Genomic DNA, 14,558 nt, shown 5'->3' on the forward strand with positions numbered 1-14,558 from the left:
CAATGGCAAGCTACCTAAGTACAATGAGAAAGCTGCTTAAGGTGGTGTGGACTATCTAAGTGACTATACTAAGTAATTACTGGGCAGTAAGGCCCTTGTACACTGAGTGGATGCAACAAGAGGTAATTGACCTGGGTGTTACCATGGTCAATTGGCCTCCTTATATATTCTACAGGTGAGCCATTTACAAATACATTATATCCAATTCCTTATCCAATAAGAACCCTGCTCTGCAATTGGCCTTACTCATGCATGTGTGTCACTGATGTGTCATAGTGATGTCATCAGTGTCAGAGCTGACAACTACCACAGGGTAAACCTAACTAGCTAACAGCCCAGAGGGACTTAAGTATGGGCTAGTAGGGCCTAACAATGCTCAAGGCAATGCCAGGAAAGGGGTAGGACAAGACCTATATAAAGTAAAAGTGCACTATGCTGTTAAGACAGCTGGGCAAAGGACCTTTGACAGGGACTGGTATGCTCTCAGGCAATACTCCTAAGTGTATGTCTTAGGGTAGTAGTGTTGGATGGGGATAAGAGGTTGAGTTCTGAGGCTTAAGGCTCTCAGAACCCTCCTTATATATTCACAGAGAAGGGGAAGAGTAATTACATGTACAAACATCATAACAAAGATAAGGTCACATGACCAGAGATAAGAAAACAAGATCACATGACTAAAAGGTCATGTGATGAGATTACATAATAAGCGCTCAGCGCCTAAATAGCATAAAGATGCATATATCCATAAATCTTCATGAAAATAGCGCATATATTCACTATTTCTTTGACTTAGTGGATTTTAAGGTGGTCACGCCTCTAGGGCATGACACTTCCCCCCCCATTAAGGTCCAGCTGCCTCTGGATGTTCATGGTGAAACTTAGCCAATTTTTCAGGGGCATTGGCTAAGTGGGCCTTGGGCTCCCATGTGTTATCCTCTGGTCCATACCCTTTCCATTTAACCAAGTATTTGACTTGTTGACCCACTTTCTTGGAGTCTAGGATCCTTTCAACAGTATATTCCTCTTCTCCATCAGCTGTGACAACTGGGGGGAGTGGGACTGGATCACGGTCATACTTGTCTACTGGCTTTTTGTGTAATAGGGCAATGTTGAAGACAGGATGGACTTTCATGGATTTAGGGAGATCCAGTTTATAAGAGTTCCTGCCAATTTTCTCCAAGACCTTGTAGGGCCCCAATCGCTTATGTTCTAGCTTATGGGAAGGCCTTGAAGTTTTGATGTTGGCACTACTCAAATAAACTTTATCACCAACTTCCAGCTTGGTTGCTTCCCTTCTGTTTAAATCATAGTATTGCGCATTTTGTCTTGCAGCAATTTCTAAAGCAGCTTTTGCTTCAGTTTGGATTTCTTTCAGGAAGTCTGCTAGGTTGTTGGCTTGGGGGACATGGCTTTCCTTGGTGTTTCCAACTGTGAAGTCTGGATTATAACCATAGCACATGTAGAAGGGAGAGTGTTTGGAGCCTGAGTGTTTCCCATTATTGTATGCAAATTCTGCAAGTGGTAGTGATGCAACCCAGTCTGTTTGTCTATAGTTGATGTAGTGGCGTAGGTAAATTTCCACAAACTGGTTTAAGCATTCACTTTGTCCATCAACTTGTGGTCTGTATGCAGTGGAGAAATGTGGTTCTATCCCCAACCGCTTGTAGACTTGTCTCAGGAATTTTGCATTAAATTGGGGGCCTTGGTCCAAAATGGTTTTCCTGGGTAACCCATGTAACTTCCACACAAAGGATACAAAGAGGTTTGCAACATCAACAGCAGTAGCATCAGAGTGCGTTGGTATAAAATGAACCATTTTGGATAATTGGTCCACTACTGTTAATATTGCATCATATCCTTCTGAGGTGGGGAGTCCTACAATCAAGTCATACGTTATTTCCTCCCAGGGCTTATTGGGTAAATCTATGTTTTGAAGGAGACCTTCAGGAGCCCAGTTGGAGTGTTTGCTACGTATGCATGAATCACATGCTTGGACATATTTTGTTACAGATTGTTTCATCCCTGACCAGTAGTAATCCCTTGAAAGGAGGTCTAGGGTTCTGAACTGTCCTGGGTGCCCAGTGGAAGGGTTATCATGCCTGCTTTCTAAGATGGCTTTCCTGATTTCTGGCTCATTAGGGACATAAATCTGGTCATGATAGTAGAGTAAGCCATTATCAAGTTTCCATCCTTTAACAGGTATGTCCTCTTCCAAGGATTTAAGGATTTTGTATACAGCTTTATCATCATGCAGAGCGTCCCTTATTAGATCATTAAGGTCACTATCTGTTTGAATAGCTGCAATAAAAAGCTCTGGGCTTATGAGCACAGGGGTTTCACCCCCCTCTTTAACCGCAGACTTGTGGTCTTCATGGCGAGAGAGAATATCTGCTTTTCTATTCTGTGCGCCCGGCCTATACACAATCCTATAGTTGTAATCTGCCAAAAATCCCATCCACCTTAACTGCCTTTGGTTCAGATCCCTTTTTGTCTGGAAGTACTCCAGATTTTTATGGTCTGTCAATATTTTGACAGGGATTACTGTTCCTTCCAGCAGGTGACGCCATTCCTTTAAAGCCCTTACTACTGCTAGTAACTCTTTATCAAAGATATCATAGTTTCTTTCAGCAGGTGCTAGGGATTTTGATAGGAATGCAACCGGGTGTAATTTATCATCACTGCCCTTTTGATTAAGGACAGCGCCTGTTGCAAAATCAGAGGTGTCACACTCAAGGAAAAACTCCTTGTATGGATTGGGTTGGATTAAGACAGGGGATTCAATTAGAGCCTGTTTAAGAGCTTTAAAAGACACTTCTTGGCATTCACCCCACTCCCAAGGTATATTCTTTTGGAGTAGTTGGTATAAGGGTTGTGCCAATTTTGAGAAGTTATGTATGAAGCGTCTATAGAAATTTATAAAGCCCAAAAACTCTTGAACCCCTTTGACAGAGCGCAGTGTTGCCCAATCAACCGCTTGAGTGATTTTCTTGGGATCTGCTTTCACTCCTTCACCATTGGCAATGACACCAAGGTAATCTACTTCAGATGCATAGAAATTACACTTCTCCAGGTTACAGTAGCATGCATTGTCTTGCAGCCTTTTCAGTACCTCTTGGAGATGTTTTGTGTGTAATTCCCTGCTTTCTGAGAATATTAGGATGTTGTCTAGATATACTACTACATAGACGTCCAATATGTCCCTAAATATCTCATTCATGAAGTGCTGAAATGCAGCAGGAGCGTTGCATAACCCAAAGGGCATGACTAGGTATTCAAACAGGCCATATTTGGTTTTAAACGCAGTCTTCCATTCATCACCTTCCTTTATCCGGACCAAGTTATATCCAGATTTCAGGTCAATGGTGGAAAAGTATTTTGCGCCCCTTAGTTTCTCAATGAGAGACTGTATTAGAGGTAGAGGGTACGCATTCTTGACTGTATTTGCATTTAGGGATCTATAATCCACAACCATACGCCTTTTCCCATTTTTCTTGTTGACAAAGTGAACTGGGGAACCATATTTGGACTTGGATGGGCGAATCAATCCTTTGTCCAATTGTTCTTTAAGGAGTTTTCTAAGTTCCTCATCATCAGATGCCTTCAAGGGGTATACCATAGCCTTAACAGGTTTATCAGGATCGATTAAATCAATCCCTAAATCAAAAGGACAGTGCAGCGGCAGTTCTGTCACCTTCATGTCCTCAGAAAATACCTCCGCAAAATTGCGCAGTTCTACTGGGATACTTTCAAGTGGAGAATCCACAGTACCTCCAGTTTCCCTAGGGATGCCTTCAAGAGGTTCAATTACCTCAACACCTCCTAAGTCTTCTGGTATGCCTTCAAGGCGGTTAGAAGTCCCACCAACATTTCCCAGGATAGAATTAGAAACAGAAAGACAAGTGTTGTTACAATATTGAGAATTAAAAGTAATACGCTTATTAGGCCAGTCTATAGTAGGGTTGTGTAACTTGAGCCAGGACATTCCCAGGACTATGCTATGTTTACCTATATCAGCTACATTACATTTCAGAACCTCTTTATGACTACCTAATTCTAAAGTAAATATACATTCTGAATCTACCAAACCAGAACTAATGTCTCTTCCATCAATCACTTTAAGGCAACGTGGTACAGACTTTTTTGTAGTAGGTATACCATATTGTTTGATCAAGTCCTTGTGTATAAAGCAAGATGATGCACCTGAATCAATCATAGCCCATCCAAAGAAGGGCTTCATTTTCTTGGTAACCTTAGGGTTGGGAACTTGTTGAACGCAAGATGCTTGAAAATATATATTTAAAGGAGATATATTATTTACAGAGAAGATTTCCAAGCTATCTAAATGTCCATTATTTCCCTCTGATACACTGTTCCCATTAGTGTTCAGAGGTCCCCATTTTCCAACTCATCCTCAGAGATATGGGCCTCATGGCCAGAGTAGGATTTGGAGGGGCATTGATTGGCATAGTGTCCCCTACCTCCACATGTTGCGCATATAATGGGTTTTTTGCCTTTTGAAGAGGCAGAATCTAAGTCCATAGGGGAAGGACCAGAATTGCGCAAGGAGGAGGAGGAGGAAGCCTTGGGAGCAGGAATGGAGGTGGCAGTGGCTGGATGGTTATCCTTCTTGATAGTTTTGAAGGTAACATCCATGGTGGTGCCATCATTCCACTTAACAATTGGAACTGCAATCCCTTTGGCATTCTGGCCAATTTTTTGGAGGACCCCCTTCTTTGCCTTTCCATCCACAATTGCATACACCTGTTCCCCAACAGACAGTTTATCCCTGGGCGCTCCCTGGGCTGCTGCTGACGTAGAGGTGCTGGATTTGCTTCCAGATTGGTTTGAAGAGGAGGATGAACCCTTGTGCTGGGCCGCAAACTGCTCTAGGCGTTGATCCACCTTAAGGGCCTTCTCTGCAAGAGTTGCAAGAGTGACAGAGGCATCTGCATGGTCATAATCTTGAACCATGAGAGTTTCCTTAATTTTGTGGGATAGGCCATCATAGAACATATCCCTAAGAGAGGGGTCGTTGTAACCAAGACCTTGAGAATAGGTCTGGAAGTCCTTGTAATAATCTTGGACCCCCTTGGTTTGTTTAAGGGTGCGCAGCTTGGCGCAGAAATTCTCTGTCCTATTTTGGACATTCCAGCGTGCATTGAATTGCAGCCAGAAGGCATCCAGATTGTGGAGCCAAGAGACTGGGTTCCCTTTCACAACGTCCTCTTCTAGATAGGGCTCAAGCCACTCATGGGCCTTGCCATCCAGGCAGGAGATAATAAAAGCAATTTGCTCATCCACTGTTGAGCCAGGATATGAGATCCTGAGATAATGAGATACAGCAACCCTAAAAGAGATTGCCTTATTTTTGTCAGACCCATCAAATTTGTCTGGCGTTGCAAGTTTGGGAGCCTTGGTAGCCAAGGCAAGAGAGGAACCAGACGCAGCCGCAGTGCCTATTTTGGCAATATCAGCCCCAAGTTTAACAATGAGGGCATCAAGATTGGTGATGCTACTGTCATGGTTGTTGAGGGTAGCCTGAGTGGTGCCAATGTCTGTATGGTGGGCAGCCACTTGTCCTATGACCAAGGATAGATTTTGGTTCATAGCCAGGAGGAGGTTTTTGATCTCCTGGGCCCACGCAGGTATCTCCTGGATATTGGTGGGGACAGACAGCGCATTGGGGTTGGCATGCACAAAGGTAGAGGGTTGGGTTGACATAGTGGAGAAGGAGGAATGTGATAGATACTAAGTAGCGTCCTTGCTAAATAAGGCAACTTCACTACTAGTTTAGGAAAAATGGGAGGCTAGATGATTGGCCCCACTAAGCTCACAGTTTATTCTTTATGCTAATCACTGTCTCAATACCTAGCGTTGAATGCTCCTTACAACTGATCAACAAGCCTTGGATGGGCGTGATACAGAGGCAGGTTTTGCACAAGCAGGTTTTTGACTGTCTGTGACGCAGAAGAAGTTGTGGCAGACTTTTGGGTGGACGTTTGCAATGCTAGCTGTGTAACAATAACCCCCTAGTGCAACAATCACCAGTTTTGACTATTATCTGGCTATGCTGGATCACTGGTTCTTGATGGGTTGTGCCAGTACTAACACCCTAGTAGTCCACAAGGGTTGGTGATGAAGAACTTGACCTAATGTCAGAGCCAACAACTACCACAGGGTAAACCTAACTAGCTAACAGCCCAGAGGGACTTAAGTATGGGCTAGTAGGGCCTAACAATGCTCAAGGCAATGCCAGGAAAGGGGTAGGACAAGACCTATATAAAGTAAAAGTGCACTATGCTGTTAAGACAGCTGGGCAAAGGACCTTTGACAGGGACTGGTATGCTCTCAGGCAATACTCTTAAGTGTATGTCTTAGGGTAGTAGTGTTGGATGGGGATAAGAGGTTGAGTTCTGAGGCTTAAGGCTCTCAGAACCCTCCTTATATATTCACAGAGAAGGGGAAGAGTAATTACATGTACAAACATCATAACAAAGATAAGGTCACATGACCAGAGATAAGAAAACAAGATCACATGACTAAAAGGTCATGTGATGAGATTACATAATAAGCGCTCAGCGCCTAAATAGCATAAAGATGCATATATCCATAAATCTTCATGAAAATAGCGCATATATTCACTATTTCTTTGACTTAGTGGATTTTAAGGTGGTCACGCCTCTAGGGCATGACAATCAGGTGGAGGTGGCTACATATGATGAGGTGAGCGCAGATGGGGATGTGACTTGGCGCTTATTGTATGATATAAGCGCTGGTGTCATGTGATCAAAAATATTGTCTGTTTGACTTTGTTTAAATTTGAGAAAATCAGAATTAAATCCCTGGGTATAAGTGTGTCCACAACACAAAGGGAACAACCCCAGAATATGTTACAGGTGAAAAAGTCTGGCTAGATAGAAAGGACATCCAGCTCTGATCAAACTCCAGAGAGCTAGATCCAAAATAGCTAGGCCCCTTTGAAATCACAGAAAAAATTTCAAGCCATGCCTATTGCTTAAAACTCCTGGAAGCCATGAAAATCCATAATGTCTTCTACATGGGACTACTGTCAAAAGTCCTCAAATCCCCAAGCCAACTATTTCCATCCAGACCTCCCCCTGAGACAATAGAAGGGGAAGAGAAATATGAGGTAGAACAAATCCTGGACTCAAAACAAAAGAAAGGAAAATGGCTTTACCTTATAAAATGGAAAGGATACAGACCAGAAGACAACTCATGGGAACCAAAAAACCTTATGGAACATGCAAAGGAGGAAAAAAAGTGCTTCAACCAGGCAAGGCTCAAAAAGGCTCATGAATCTGCCAAGAGCCTTTGAGAGGGGGGGCAATGTTACACTCCCATCAGTTATACCATTGGATTTGCCTCATTTGTCTATTATTTTTACTATTTTTCACAAACCCCTTAGCTCTACTTCCCTGATCTTGTGATCTTGGCGCTTACCAAGCCAAGATACTGTGCCAAGACCTGCCAAGATGCTGTGCCAAGGATGCATAGATAACAAACACACTTCTATTCAATCCACAGCACACTTCTATTCAATCCACAGCACACTTCCTTTTTCACATTCAACTTCTGTTTCCCACACCTTATCAAATTGTAAATAGTACTCTCTAGCATATACACTTGTGCCCAAAAAGATTGAGCCACATGAGCTCAAATCAATGACACTCATGCATCACCTGCACAATTGAGAATTCCTTTACAATGTAATAGTTAATAATGTAGATACAGTAGCATAGAACATATATACAAAGTTTTGGGCTGAAAATAAGTCTCCTTGTGGAGATACATGTGAGCAAAACTTTTGGGCTGGCTCATTCTTTTTGAGCATTTTCAAATTGCACCTGCAACTGCATGCACCCAAAATGACATGCAAAACTAAATAATTTGGATACAAATTTCATTATTTGGTGTTTCCACCCTTAGCTAAATACACAGCTTGTACTTGATGTGGCAATGAATCATACAAGTTGCCAATATATTTTGGGGAAATTTGTTTCCATTTGTCCCTCACTATTATCCATAACTCTTCCTTATTCAAAGCAGGAGGTTGGTGAGTATGCATGCCCTCCTTCAGATGCCACCAGACATTCTTGATTATATTTAAATCTGGGCTTTTTGATGGCCATGGGAGGACACTTACACCCCAACTGGCAAGCCAACATTGTGTCAGCCTGGCTGTATGCTTTGGACCTTGGTTGTGCTGGAATATAATGTCAAATGGGGTGATTTTATAGTTGGCAAGGGTTCCAAAGAAGGCATCCCCAAGGATTTCAATGTATCCCAGGGTGTTCAGCTTGCATTGTATAAGGTACAGTTGCCCAACTCCCTCTTGGGTAATGCACCCCCAAATGAAGATACCCCTGCCACCATGAGATATTGTCTTTTGGTGTATCAGGGAGGATATGGGGACCCACTAGGTTGCCTCCAGTAATATTGGCTGCTGTCAGCCCCAAATAACTCAATTTTGACTTTGTCTGAGAAGACAATGTTGTCCCAGTGTGATTGTGGCCAGAATAATTGACTGTGTGCCCATGTGCAATGGGCTTTTCTATGCCAATAAGTGAGCAGGGGTACTTGGCGGCGTTTGTATGGCCGTAAACCCAGCTCTCAGAGGTAGCAGCAGAGGGTAGAGGACCCAACAGCAGGGAAGTACTGCTGTCTAATATTTGCTGCTGTTGGTACTCTACTCCAAGCTAGGGCCAAAGCAGCAAATCTGACATTGCTGGGGGTTAATTTTTGTGGGGCCCAGGAATGGGATTGTGTTGATTGAGTGGGCAGTCAGTAAGTCCATACTTGGCCCAGATACAACTGACAGTAGCATGAGAGACCTTAGTCTCAGGTTGCAAAAGCTGAACAATAGCCCAATCTGAGTATTCAAGCCTTTTCAGTGCAATTATCTGAGCCTTAGTCTTGGGACTAGTGTATTGAGCCATTTGTGCACTTTTGGCAGGTGTTTGAGTGTAAAAAGGGGTGGTAAATGGCAGTCAATGAGGGAGGACCAAGTAGCTTATGTAAAGTGATCAAAAAGAATGAGCCAGCCCAAAAGTTTTGCTCACATGTATCTCCACAAGGAGACTTATTTTCAGCCCAAAACTTTGTATATATGTTCTATGCTACTGTATCTACATTATTAACTATTACATTGTAAAGGAATTCTCAATTGTGTGGGTGACACATGAGTGTCATTGATTTGAGCTCACATGGCTCAATCTTTTTGGGCACAAGTGTATATACCACAGCAAAATTGCTTGGAGACCCCAAGTTGATTTGACCTTGTCTACCATCACAGACAGGGTTCAGTGGTTCAGTAGTAGTGCTGGGTCCACAAGACCTTTAACTGACTCAGTAGTTGAAGTAGCTGGAAGCTCACTGGCCTTAGGCCCTCCCTCATCATAGATAGCAGTCCCTTCTCAGTAGTATAGCCTTCCAGTTAGTTTACCCTGTAGCAGTATGGCCTCAAGCACCTGCCACTAGCAGGTGACCAACCTTACAGTTGGGTCACAACATAGCCTGGACTTACTCTGTTCTAAGTGCTTCTATCTTGCTTATCTGACTGCACACCAGCCCAACTTATTGTATAGAGCTTCTTAGACATGTGCTCTATCTTCTCTCTCAGTTGTATGGCCTGGATGCTGCACCTTTCTATGTATTTACTGCTTTTCCATTTTTTTTTAAAAAGAAGACTGCAAATTGGCTTGGAAACCCCCAGAACAATTCACCTTGTCAATTTCCCACCTTCTTACCTGTGTGAGTTGTCCCACTATCTCATAACAGTCATTTCATCCTTGATTGTGACAACAAGTGGTTGCATGCTGGCCCAAGCCCAAATTTGGGGGGTTGCAGGTGTAATCATGGGTTGTCAGCAGAGGAATAATAGGGCTCTATGGCTCAGAGGTCAAGCTGGTGCAATTCTGGCTAGTTCTATTTTCCTCTATTTATGACATGAATTTTTTTTATTCATATTTAAAGAGCTACAAGCAAACAAGGCAAACTGCTCACCAACCAAGGCAAACTACACTAAGAAGAAGTAGGAAATGAGAAAGAAAACAAACCAAGAAGCATTAAGCAAGGTAGTAAGCACAGGAGGGCCATGTAGACCCAATACAGGGGCCCTAAGGGTGTGAGACAGGGGGTCATAAGGACTGGAGTGTGGCAGCCATAAGGGCATATGAAGTGGTTGTAAGGGTGTATGGAAGTGAATGTAATGTCCTACATATTCTGAGTGGTAGCTGGTGGATCACCAAACTTTCCAATTCCTGACTTAAGTATGAAATAAGTTACTGCCTCCAGTCCCAGCAGTGTTCCAAACAACTCTTTCCATGCACAGTTGGGCAATGCACTTGTAAGTATGTGTCTAAATTCTGCAGTGTTAGGGCCAGGAAAGGAGCAAATGTCTAGGCATTTGTCCTGTGTTGCTACATGAGCATTGTGAGCTGAGGTGTGGATGGAATTGGGCCCTGTATTCCCTGTAGAAGCTATGTCTGGTGAGGAATTAAACTAGTTGGCATTGTGTGTTACAGGACTGTTGTGTTGATGAAGATTGGGTGGAGTTTAAACAACAGGGCTCTGTGAATATATGTGGATGAGTCCAGAGATGACACAGTGTGTTTATCCCAGATCTTCTTCCACAACCTCAATGCTTGTTTGCTGGTGTTTGCTCTAGACCAAGTGATTGTGTCATGACCCATGACACCTCCTGTTATGTATCACATAATATTTCATTTACAGCTCACCATCCACTATAATCTGCATATATCTGACTTTCTGATTTTAATGGCCACTTGTCTCCTATTTTCCATTATTCCTGTCATTACTCTATGTAATGCTCATATTAACTGTATGTGTTACATATTGTTCAATAAAACTCCTTTTGCTTGTTCTAACACTGCTTGTCATGTGCTCATACAATAAGATCTCATGGAGATATTAGCTTCACAAGATTCTATCTATGTGGCTCAAGTACCTTACTAATCATTATATTTATATCTTTACATCTAGCTCATCACATGACTAGCTCTAACTTGGGAAATGAACCTTATTCCTAGCTTAGTTGAGTCATACCTCTCATGAGATTACTAAGATTTTCCTTATTTAGTAATTTCTAGTGGCACTGCAAATCCAGCTTATGAGTCATTCTGCTTGCCACCAGAATGACTCACACTAATGACTCACTCTAAGTGCTCATTGGCTGCCAAGCATTTCTTGATAGACTGAGTCATGTATTTAGATGTTTGTATTTTTAACTAATTGCAGTTCAACCCAAGAGCAGTCACATTCCCACCTAGTCATATCTGTGCCTTCCCACCCACCAATCAAAGTCTTAGGAAGCACAGTCCTAAGCAAGTCATACTCATACTCTGACCAGGTGAATGACTCAGTAACCTTGCCACTCTAGGGTATAAAAGGGGACTCTTGCATACCCTTGGAGGGCACCACCTACTTTACTCCACCTTACTGTTACTGTTGACCGTCACTCTTGGGTTTGGGCTTGCCCCCCTCAACTGTGTGATATTTTGTGCCTCAAGATCTCAAATAACTTAAACTTGTATAAGTGGATCTCCCAAGTACCCATAGTGTGGAAAGGTTGTAGACCTGATACAGAGTTCTTAGGTTAAGTGAACAGAAGGCAATCATCCTTAAAGAAGAATATATACTAAGTAACCAGTTAGTTCCTGCAACTAGGAGTGAAACTTACATAACTATCTCTGCCAAAGGGAACCTGAGCCAGTACTCTTGCTCTTACAGAAATACTTACTAAGACACTTTACACTGAGAAAGGATATATGTGTAGTTGATTGTATTCAAGATAGCTAGACCCAGAGAACCCTAAAGAAGCTACTTGTTTACTTAGCTTGGAAATTGGGAATCTTCCAACACAGACTCTGCTCAGCACCAGAGTCTCAACCTCTTTTCCCCCAATTTACAACACCATTACTAGTTCCATTAGGAATCCATAGACCTTTTGGGTACTTGTAAGGTGGTCATTAGTAATCCATTTCTTGTTTGCCTCAGTTTTTGGTAGTTGAGTCTCCTCAGTGAATTTGGCAAAGAAGTCTTCAATAAAATCCTTCACTGTCTTATTCCTGGTTGCCTCATCCATCAAAGGGGTTTCCTCTTTCCTGGGGACAGGATCCTCCAAGGGTGTGTTGTTCCCTGGATTCTCATGCCTAGGGTCTAGGATCCTGGCTGTAGCAAGCTGAAATGGTTCCATATCTGGTTGGTCAGTCTGTTCAGAAGGGGTAATTCCTACTCCTTCCTGATGTCCTTGTTCCATGCCTTGCATTGGAGATGTCAGCTCCATGACAGGGCCATGTTCAAAGTTATCCAATTGGGGTAAAGTCCCAAATACACACCTAGATTGCATCTTGTGGAATCCCATGTTGTTGCAAGAAGGCCAGATAGATCACTACAATAGTCTCTATTAATTGCAAGTTTCAAGACATACCTATCTTAGCCAGTAAGAGGCAAAATAGCACAACCCACAGAGGAAGTCTTTAGCTATTTGCAAGTAGAGCAATGGACACCTAGGGTCCTAGTGATGAGAAGACTCTGACAGTACTTCTTATCACAAATCAGATAGAAGGATCAGTGGGGATCCTTTGTTGACAGTTGTTGATAGTTGAATTTCAAATAAATCACACAGTTGCTCTTTTTGAGGTGTAGCAACACCTGCTTGTCCCTATAGGCTGTAAGACAAGGGAAATCAAGCTGGCTTTGTAAGCAGCTTGTTTCACCCCTATATATACCTGGGCATCACTTGGGTCTATATACATATTTCAAATAGGAGCACAGCCTCAAGAAGCAGTATGAGTTAGAGAACCATGTAGTGCTGCTTGATTAGCCAATCAGAGACCAAGAAAAACACCAGTGAGGTGAGGTCTTGGCAGAGTTGGTTCTATTTTTAGCACATGATCACATGGAACACTGCTTAAATATGACTCATACTCTTGGCATGCACAGCCACAAAATAAGTATGACTCATCCAATTTCCTTATATGGTAATCTTTTTCCCCAATCTGGCCTGGTTTTACCCAGAGATTGAGCACAGCCATCATCATGTGATTGTGGCAGTGCAGGTAGTACATGGTGGCTAATCATCCATACCCTCAGTCATGTGACTTGTGTCTGAGTTGAATACTTGCTGACTAAGCATTTGTCATCAGTGAGTCATTCATGTGACTTGACTGCTGACTCATCATAGTTCAGCTGACTAAGCTTGGTCATCCATCCATTTCATCTTCTTTCCTAATTTGGAAAGGGGATTGCCATTTTTGGTAAGTCTAAGTTGCTTAGTCTCTATTGGTCTTGAAAGTCTTCTTCAAGTTATGTCTCTTTCCTGATTAGGAAGGTGGGTTGCCATAAATGGTAATCTGAAGTTGTGTTGTTGGGACAATATGTTGTGCATCATTGATGTAGGGGCATTAGTCATCCCTACATCCCCTATAGGCAATACATATACACATATGTATGTATATATATACTGGGTATAGGTAAGTAGCTTGATTTCAATGTCATAACCCATATCTGGAAGTGTTATTACCATATATATCCACTGTCAAAGATATATATAGTATATGATGCACAGTGATATATTAATAATATAAGTTGCTGGGGGACATTGCACTCCCCCTGCCCCCCTAGCCGCAGGCCAATGTTAAGGGAGCCCACAGGCAAGGTCTGAATAATATATTATTATAGAAGAGATTATGTCATCCCTCCCCACCCCAAATCTGTTGCAGTTTAGTATAGTATTTGATAAAGGACTGGAGGGGGGGAGGTCATGTGACCTGGACTTAGAGAATATCAGTAAGTCCAGCCATGTTGACCATAAGTCTCTTATATGTGCGAACTCGGAGGTTCTGAGTGCATATGTGCGAGTATATGCGTGCTTGCGGTCATGTTGGTGTGCAACATGAGTGTGTTGGAGGCTTGACAAGGTCAGGACTCATGGAAAGAATGGAGTGGGTTGCAACAAGACAAACTATAAAATGTATTACAGCATAGCCTGTTTCCATGTAAGCAATATATGACTCCTTATTTGGATAGAGCAAACTGTTGTAAACACACTCAATACCAGGGAATTTATTCCCATTTCCTCAAATTTAAACAAAGACAAACAGACTTGTTTTTTGATCACATGATCTTGGCACTTATATCATATGCTAAGCGCCAAGCCACATCCCCTCCTGTGCTTATTCAGCACATGTAGCCACCTCCACTTATGATGTCATCATGACATGTCAGTGACATGTATGCATGAGTAAGGCTGCTGATGGAGTGGGCTTCTCATTGGTTTTAGTTTTGCATATTCTATTGTAAATACATTGCCTCACTTGTAATATATGAGACAGGCAATTGACCATGGTAATCCCCAGGTCAATTACCTCTTGTTGCATCCCTCATTGTACACAGGGTGTCATAAACAGAGGAAAATAGAACTAGCCAGAATTGAACCAGCTTGACCACTAAGCCATAGAGCCCTATTATTCCTCTGCTGACAACCCATGATTACACCTGCTACCCCCCAAATTTGG

General features: G+C 42.5%; 4 protein-coding genes across 4 annotated transcripts; 1 reads left to right on the top strand and 3 right to left on the bottom strand.

Moving 5' to 3' along the window:
• Window positions 1–841: 841 nt before the first annotated feature.
• Window positions 842–3,982, bottom strand: RhiXN_08011 (Transposon Tf2-7 polyprotein; the record flags this gene model as incomplete). Its single annotated transcript, XM_043327827.1, has 1 exon — window positions 842–3,982. One exon carries the CDS (start codon window positions 3,980–3,982, stop codon window positions 842–844), a length of 3,141 nt encoding a protein of 1,046 aa, XP_043183212.1.
• Window positions 3,983–4,383: 401 nt separating this feature from the next.
• On the bottom strand, window positions 4,384–5,721 carry RhiXN_08012 (Transposon Tf2-1 polyprotein; the record flags this gene model as incomplete). The annotated part of the gene is made up of 1 exon (XM_043327828.1): window positions 4,384–5,721. The coding sequence occupies one exon, from the start codon at window positions 5,719–5,721 to the stop codon at window positions 4,384–4,386; it is 1,338 nt and encodes a 445-aa protein (XP_043183213.1).
• Window positions 5,722–7,033: 1,312 nt separating this feature from the next.
• Window positions 7,034–7,336, top strand: RhiXN_08013 (Retrotransposable element Tf2 protein; the record flags this gene model as incomplete). Its single annotated transcript, XM_043327829.1, has 1 exon — window positions 7,034–7,336. The coding sequence occupies one exon, from the start codon at window positions 7,034–7,036 to the stop codon at window positions 7,334–7,336; it is 303 nt and encodes a 100-aa protein (XP_043183214.1).
• A 4,608-nt stretch (window positions 7,337–11,944) lies between these two features.
• Window positions 11,945–12,403, bottom strand: RhiXN_08014 (uncharacterized protein; the record flags this gene model as incomplete). The annotated part of the gene is made up of 1 exon (XM_043327830.1): window positions 11,945–12,403. One exon carries the CDS (start codon window positions 12,401–12,403, stop codon window positions 11,945–11,947), a length of 459 nt encoding a protein of 152 aa, XP_043183215.1.
• Between the last annotated feature and the right edge of the window lie 2,155 nt (window positions 12,404–14,558).

This window comes from Rhizoctonia solani, chromosome 9 (genome assembly GCF_016906535.1).
Source record: "Rhizoctonia solani chromosome 9, complete sequence".
NCBI lineage: Eukaryota > Fungi > Basidiomycota > Agaricomycetes > Cantharellales > Ceratobasidiaceae > Rhizoctonia > Rhizoctonia solani.